This window comes from Echiichthys vipera, assembly GCF_963691815.1.
Source record: "Echiichthys vipera genome assembly, chromosome: 7".
NCBI classification, from domain to species: Eukaryota; Metazoa; Chordata; class Actinopteri; order Perciformes; family Trachinidae; genus Echiichthys; species Echiichthys vipera.
This window is the reverse complement of record NC_139832.1, coordinates 14825999-14834294: the sequence shown is the minus strand read 5'-3', so window position 1 is coordinate 14834294 and position 8296 is coordinate 14825999. Positions and strand designations below refer to the sequence as shown.

The 8296-nt window shown below is 37.6% G+C and overlaps 1 protein-coding gene across 1 annotated transcript; it reads right to left on the bottom strand.

Annotated features, from left to right (window-relative positions):
* Positions 1–191: 191 nt before the first annotated feature.
* galk2 (galactokinase 2) lies at positions 192–5830 on the bottom strand. The gene is made up of 10 exons (XM_083917495.1): positions 5709–5830; positions 5531–5619; positions 5130–5253; positions 4937–5030; positions 4649–4795; positions 4362–4460; positions 3989–4141; positions 3068–3278; positions 2235–2436; positions 192–637 (listed from the first exon to the last, which is right to left on the bottom strand). The coding sequence occupies exons 1-10, from the start codon at positions 5756–5758 to the stop codon at positions 430–432; spliced, it is 1377 nt and encodes a 458-aa protein (XP_083773621.1). The 5' UTR covers positions 5759–5830; the 3' UTR covers positions 192–429.
* Between the last annotated feature and the right edge of the window lie 2466 nt (positions 5831–8296).

The following is an 8296-nucleotide window of genomic DNA, read 5'->3' as shown; positions in this document are numbered from 1 at the left end:
CTTCAAATGCACATGTAGAGAGCCTGGAAATATTTAATGTTTTAGGATTTTTTGGTAACTATATTAACTACAATATGTTCATGTGCTGTATAAAATGTACAAAAGGATGGATGGATTTTATACAGCAGCACAAATCAAACCTGACTATTTCTTTATTTGCTGAAGCTAAACAGTAAAACAGCGAATTAGTTGAACAAAATCATTTATTATAAAAACCTTCATGATTTGAAAGACAAAAAGCATATTCACTTCATAAGAAATAATTCACAACAATTGTGGGCCCTTCCAGAATAATCCGTATGAAGTAAAGTAAGGTTTTATTACCTTGTGATTAATTGCCTTCTGAAGTGTAAACAAGTGTAATTTATTCCCCCCAGCATTGTATTTAAATTAATGATTGCTGTATAAACAGATAATGGAAGATTCATTTTACTCCTCAAGGAAAACTGCAGCTCCCCCACCGGGTTTTGACACAAACAGACTCTGTTTTTCCATTGCTGCTCTGCGTGGATCGGGGAGGTAGTAGGCCTCGCTCACTGCTTTTAAGAAAGACTCCACCTTCTCATCGGGAACCATGGAGACAGCACAACCACCCCAACCTGCTCCTGTCAGCCGGGAGCCCACTGCCCCCGACTTCCTGTAACCAAGAGAAACAAGAGTCGGTATTTCAGAAAGACATTATTTCTGAATACACTGTATACAGTACACAGGGCTATATTCATTGCTGACCAATCAGCACTAAATATACACATTTACTTCCAATTTGCTTTTTTCAATATGAGGCTGTACTTCTTCACAGAGGTACTTTGAGCTAATGCCGCATTCCAGTTAAATTCCAGAAGTCGGAATATACGAGTTCCCAGTTGGACATCTCTCGGACCTCGCAATGCTACATGGCAGCGCCCATCATCAACAGTAGTTAAAGCTGCCGGAATACACTGATTATTCGCACTTGTTATTGGCGCCGAATTAGATAAATGTGCACGCAGTAATGTCCATCTTAAATGTTGCTACAGTGTCTGTAAACCCAAATTACAGCATAATGAATTGTTATCTGCCGAAATTACTAACCATGGCTAAACTGGCTGGTTAATATAAAGGTTTTCCGAATGTATAACTGGAACGCGGTCAACTTGTGCGATTTCTGTCTTTATTTTATATATTTTTTAAACTTATGTATATATATATGTATATGTATATATATGTATATATATGTATATGTATATATATATATGTATATGTATACAGTATATATATATGTACATATATATATATATATATATATATTATTCTAACTCCATTGTTGTGGCATTTTGACTATGACTAATTTTATCATATAAAATCACTAGTTCCAACAACTGATGTTTTCAAAATGTGGATAGTATGTATGCATCTCATTTAGGAGGTGTGACTATTTGAGATTGATCTCATACTTGAATTGTAGTTATATTTATTTACATTCTAAATAAAGATGTTGTATTAAAAAAAAAGAAACTTGGGTGTGACTTTGATTCCCAGTCCTGAGTTTTGACTACTGAGGTTAATGGAATGCACCGTAAATACTAACGTCAACATGCTGATGTTACTGTTTAAGCGTAACATGGTAACATTGGCTAATTAGCACTAAACACAAAGTAAATCTGAGGCTGATGGGAATGTAAAAAACTTTAGTTTGGAGTGTGCAGTTACAGTTGAGTCTGCTATATTCCCATAATGCAGTGTATATAAGTAATAATACTGGGTACAATAAGTATTTATACTGTCCTTGGAAGTGCTAAGATTCCATCTTTTCATTTTCATTTTCATTTAGTTTTATTTTTAGTCTACATTTTTTTTTACTTTAAAACTTAAATTTTATTGTAGCTTTTTAAAATTCTATTTCTGACACTGTTAAGTTAAATATATATTTTTATTTCATTTTTACTTTCTTTGTGACCAGGGAGATGTGCAAAGTAAGAATTGCATTGTGCAGTGTGACGTCTGTCTTTAGTGAACATATGACATTAAACATCTTGAATCTTGAATCTTGAATTTAGGATGGAGTTAGAGGCCAGCATGCACACTGCCAGGACCCTGAGACTGAAACAGCTAAATGGAATTCAGTCACATAACTTTTAATTTAATAATTTTGCCTGAAGTTGAACCTTTTTATAGGTTAAATCTCTAAAACTGCATTTCATTTGATCCCATTCTGTCCTGAGTCGAATTGTGTGACAGCAGTGAGCTGTACTCACAGGCAGATGTCAACCAGTTGATCCAGTTCAGGGCAGCTGCACTCATACAGGTCTCTGCAGCTCGCATGGCTCTGGTTCATCAGGTCTCCCAGGAGCCGCACGGATTCAGCGGGTTCAGAGTCACACACGCTCTTAAACTGCAGCACCCGTGCAGCTTCACCGTACACGTGCCTGGCTCGCTGGTGCAGCTTGAAATGGGTCACTGAGAGAGAAGAGAAGAGGAAGATGGTTGGCAAGTCATTCATGTGATTGGTTGAGATGATGTCCAAAAAATTCTGGTTTATACTAACACATTCAAATATTATGGCATTTTTGAACAAATGCTATATATCTTTTACGTAAGAAATGATTAGTAATGGCTGCGTACTGTCATTTCTCTCAGCTGGAGCAGATGAATATGGTTGGAAATTTGTGTTGCTTAAATGTATAATAACGATTAAGTTTTGATAAATCCAGGTAAATACAAATATCATAATATGACAAAAAGTAAAATTCCAGATGATGTTTATTCTCATATCACAATAGTGTATTTAAAAAAAAGAAATGTGTTGCCAAGTTCTATATCAAAGTTATTATGGCTTCAATTACCTACCATTTTCATTATTGATTAATCTCTTTTAAAGTGTGTTTCATCTATGATCTGATCATCTAACATCTGAATTCCTAAATGACAGATTTGAGCAGCTTTTGGGAAACATTATAATAAAACTGCTTATCAATAATCAAAATTGTCATCGTCTAACCTCTCAATCAGCTAGTCGATTGCTCAACTATTTATTTCAATGTTAGATTGATTCAGTTGTGAGATATAAAAATACAGACATGCTTCTCACCATGCTGAGTGTTGGCGCTCAGCAGCTCTGTGGAAAACTGCTCGGAGGTGACGCCCAGTGCCTTGCAGATCTCTTCGCGGCTGTACGGCTCAGGATGCAACACCTCGTCCACCAGAGCCAGCATCTCCTCCAGGGAGGCCTTCAGCTCCGTCTGAACCTGCACCAGCTTCAACATTCTGCTTGAGTCCAGACCTCGCGCACTGCTCAGCATCTGAGTTCACACCCACCAGGACATTGAAATGGGAGATTATTTAGCCCTCTCTCCACTTGAACTATAGGTAGGAAGGTATATGAAAAGAATTACTTGGGGAAACAATTCACTCCTGTTTCTAAGTACATCGCTTCACTATTTGCAAAACCCTTAAAGACATAGTAATTTTAACATAAAAAATGTTTTAAGTGGGCTAAAATTTGTTTTTTAATTAATTAAATCAAATACTTCAACAAGGGATGCAACATTTCCATGATACTTTTTCTCTCCACTCCAGGAGATCTTCACCCAATCTTAATGATTAAAAAGAAACCCCATAGGGGCTTTCTCATCATGTTTATGGAAAAAAATATTTTTGTTGACAGGTTCTTGTATGCAGATTTATAGAGCAGAATGTCCTATAGATTTCTAGTTTCCTTTTTAAAGATCAATCATACTGTAGGATGCACATTTTACATTTTTGTCCACCGGTGATAATGTTGTGTCCTGTGTACATGCAATATACGTATAGTGTAATAAATAAGTAAAAGCAAATATTTACATTCAGTTTGTATGATGTGATTCATTTCTGTTTAAGATATTAGTATTCCTCAACAACAAACACATCTAAATACAGAGACAATGTCATGCACGTATATTTTTCCTGATGCGTAAATCCCTCTTTGCCCCCTCAGAGTCAGGTTGAGAACCACTGGACAGGATCACCGTACCTTTGTTGCTATTCGACACTCCACCACACGGATGTTGAAGTGAGAGGAAGCAGCTTTGTTCATCTCCACGCAGCAGTTGGAGATCACAAACACGGCCCCATCTGGGAGCTTGACATCAGTGGCCCGCAGAGGCTGGAACTCTATCAGCTTTGCCTTACAGACAATTAAGTAATAAATGTCATTAAACAAGTGGTAACTGTTAACTAAATAGAGAATTTGTAACAAATCATTATTCAGTCAGTCCTTATAATTTACACCAATCAAACACACATTTCTTTGCATTCTTCTACACATGTATTTAATGTTTTTATTTTGGATAAACACATGGCCCTGATCATCTTGCACAACTTGTACTGAAAGGAAAGTGGCGTACAGTTCCTCTCTCTGCCAGGAATGAGATGGACTGGTCCATGCCGCCTCCCTCTGTGCCGATGTAGCGCTCACTTTGGGCACATATCTCAGCCAACGCCACCTAGAGGATTACAAAGTATAATGAGAAAAGAACTCAATAGAAAGTGCAATCCTACATTGAGTAGTGGCCCACTAGAGTTACCATTTGTTTGAAATATAGTACATTTTCTGCTGATATATATTATATTTTTTGCTTGTTTTCTCTTATGTGGATGTGTAAAATGAAAACTGAATTGTAGAGTAATTTACCTTGGAGAGGGACTTTTGATTTGCCTCCATTGTTACAAGCCCGGCACAACAAACTAAGGCACTAGAACTGGACAGGCCAGAGCTCGGAGGAATGGTCCCATCTACGACACATGACATCCCTGCTAAATGAGCAATCCCAAACTTTTCCTGCAAAGAACGCACAGCAGGAATATTAACCCACACATTGTGTTTGTGTGTGTGTGTGTGTGTGTGTGTGGGGGGGGGGGGGGGGGGGGGGGGTATCACGTTACCACAGCATTGATTGGATACTAAGTAGTCAGTACTTACCTGAATACCTTTCACTCCACAGAGGAAGTAATAATGCCACTTTGGATTGTCTCTGTCTATGGTAATCTCCTCTGGACATGACGCAGTGAAGTCCCTGCAAACAAATGATGATGCTTTACATTTCAAGACCCTGAATAAATTGCACAAGCACAATGCACATTTTTAACAATAATCATGGGTGTTCAAGTCTTACTTGTACAGAGGGTTTGTGTTGGCCAGTGAAATTGTCCCTGAATTGTTCACAGAGACGGCCGCAAGGATATTTGGTTCAATGGCCATTGGGAGAACAGAATAGCCACAGTAATCGATGTGCTCTCCTGTCACATATGAGACATTTGAAAAAGGATTAACAGGATTAACATTAACATAGGCCATCTGACAGATAATACAAACTTTTGGGGCAATGAGCGAAATAGTAAAATTGTGTTTTCTCAGCAGATTTAAGAAACATAACATCTGTTTTCATAATGCAACTTTGTTTTTGAGGGTCCGTTGTATCTGGAAGCAAACAAAGCTACATTATCCCAATATGCTGGAATTAAAATTAAAATTGAAGAGTTACCTGTATGTCAGCTAAATCCAAAATTAAATTACCTATTAGATTGACCCTTCCTGGTGCACATGCATAGAAGAGAGGAGATGCCCCATACTTTTTTTCGAAAGTATTTTTCAAGTTTTGCAGCCTGTGAAGAATTTCAAACGAAGAAATGAAGTATTACATTTGTTTCTTCACACATCTGATTGAAAATCAGCATATCTTACTGCTACTCACCTTTCATTGGCAGTGATCGTAGTCTTCAGCTTGGGGGGGTTTGTGGCCATTTCTACCTGTTGAAAATAACTTTGAATTCTTGTTGCCAGACAGGAGAGCTCAGAGAAGCGTTTTGCAGCTCTTTGCCTGCGATCAGCTGACTGTCAGAGGAGGATCCCGGATACAGAAACGCTGACCAGCAGTCAGTTCTTAAAAATGTGTTCGGCTCAGTTTAGAGGCGTTAAGTTGCTGTTTGCAACAAAGCAGCTGACTCTGAAACAGTTCAGGCTGCAGCAGCAAAAACAAGGAAGTGTCCGATGGACAGGAGGCGTGGTTCAACCGGGTTCTTTTTTTTGTTTAAACTTTATTCATTATCAAATAGTAACAAACAACTGAAAAAGGAACAAAGAAAAAAAGGCACACATAAATTATAATGACAGACAAGTTCACCGAATGTAATTTGAATGAAATGCAATAGCTGATAAAGATTTATGTTGGATTCGACATACGACAGACACTTAAAATATATTTAAATTCATTTAGAAATAATGGGAATGAACATTTGGACTTTATGTATATGGAATTTACCTAGTAATATGAACAGATGAATTATGTTAAATTCAATATTGTGAGAAAAGGAGCCAAAAATAATAATTTTCTCATCAAAGTGATACCTAACTGTACAACAACAACAATAATAATGATAATGATAATAATAATAATAATAATAATAATATATAATATATAAATATACACGTTGCCATATCTATTTTGTACATTTTCAATAACGTAAAACAAAAAACATAGTTGTTTTTTTTATCGTATCCGCTTTTCCAATGAAACACGGCTACTACATTTCCCATAGTTCTAGACGCGCTGTTACCATGGAAGCGTATACAGCTTCTTAGTTCCGGGGTTGGCAGCAACAACAACAACAACAATAATGTTTATTAAATAGCTTCTGCCATGCATGTTTTGTTACCGAGAATGTATATTAAACCAGTATATAAATCGGTTAGTGAAATACTGCCTGTTGTGTGCATGTGTAACATATAAATATCTAAATATATAATAGTCGAGTGCAGTGGTTTGTTGGCGCTGCTTTGCGCGCGAGTTTTCAAAGTGGGCGAGTCTGCGGCTCTTAAAGTGGACGTCCAGTCGGCTAGCAAGAGTTAGCATTGTCCCGCACATAGTTTACTGCTTGAACAATTACACCCAAACTAGCACTAATAGTTGTATGTGTTGGCTAAAGAATCTACATGTTTGATGAAACGTCTTCGGTGGAGGTTTTTCAAAGCATGGCCAGGTCGTTTTCTATCTTTTGTCGGGCTCGTTGTTGCTAAGGCAAAGCTAACAGTTCACCTAACGCTAGTAAGCTAGCGCCACTGCTTCGTGATGTAAACAGTAATGTCGTTAGCTGTTAATAACGTCTTTTGAATGAAGGAATAATCAACAAACCAGAGGAAACGTCCCATTAATCAACAGGTAAGTGAACACCACGTGTCTGCTGTGACTGGCTTATATCAGTGCTTTTTAATGTAAACGTTATTATTTGTTAGGCACGACAAGTTCATTTGTATAGTACAATTCAACAACAAGGTAATTCAAAGTGCTTTACATAAAACATTAAACGTATTGGGACAAATAAAACATAAAACATACATTTAAATCACACAAAATGTCATTTAAAACACACAAAAGGTAATTTAGTGCATATAGACGGTGGTTACAGTTACAGAAGTTACAGTGCAGTTTACTGAAAAGCAGCGCAAAATAGAGAAGACTTCAGTCTTGATTTAAAATAACTAAGAGTTGCAGCAGACCTGCAGTTTTCTGGGTGTTTGTTCCAGATTTGTGGAGCATAAAAACTGAACGCTGCCTCTCCATGTTTAGTCCTGACTCTGGGGACACACAGCAGACCTGTCCCAGAGGATCTGAGAGGTCTGGATGGTACGTGGCTGAGAAGATCTGTAATGTATGTTGATCCTAAACCATTCAGTGATTTTTAAGCTAAGAAGCACTTTGAAATCAATTCTTTGACAAAAAGGAAGCCAGTGTCAAGATCCAAGGACTGGATTGATATGATCTACTTTTTTGGACTTGGGACTCGAGCAGCAGAGTTCTGAATTAACTGCAGCTGTCTGATGGACTTTTTAGGGAGACCTGTAAAGACACTGTTACAGTAGTCGAGCCTGCTGAAGATAAATGCATGGGCAAGTCCCGCTGACACACAAGTCCTTTAATACTTCATATGTTCTTTAGGTGATAGTAGGCTGACTTTATAATTGTTTTAATGTGGCTGTTGAAGTTCAAGTCAGGGTTCATGACTATACCTAAGTTGCTGGCTTAGTTTGTGGGTTTTAGCATTACGGTTTGTTCTTCCTTGGCTCCAAAAACAATCATTTAATTTTTTCTTTGTTTAATTGGAGACAAGTCTGCTCCGTCCAATTGTTGATTTGCTCGATGCATCTACTCAGTGCTTCTATTGGACTATAGTCGCCTGGTGATAGTGTTATGTTAGCTGAGTTAAAAGGAGTTATCCTCCTATTTTTAACATCACACTTTAACAAATAATTTCCCGGTTGTGTCTTTGCACCTCTTTTCACAGA

Excerpts from the sequence above, each read along its gene's own strand:
- galk2 (XM_083917495.1), bottom strand. The coding sequence starts at position 5,758 with ATGGCCACAAACCCCCCCAAGCTGAAGACTACGATCACTGCCAATGAA. Across the intron at positions 5,031-5,129 it reads AACACAAACCCTCTGTACAA|GGACTTCACTGCGTCATGTC; the intron begins GTAAGACTTGAA and ends ATTTGTTTGCAG. Across the intron at positions 4,461-4,648 it reads ATCAAAAGTCCCTCTCCAAG|GTGGCGTTGGCTGAGATATG; the intron begins GTAAATTACTCT and ends GTAATCCTCTAG.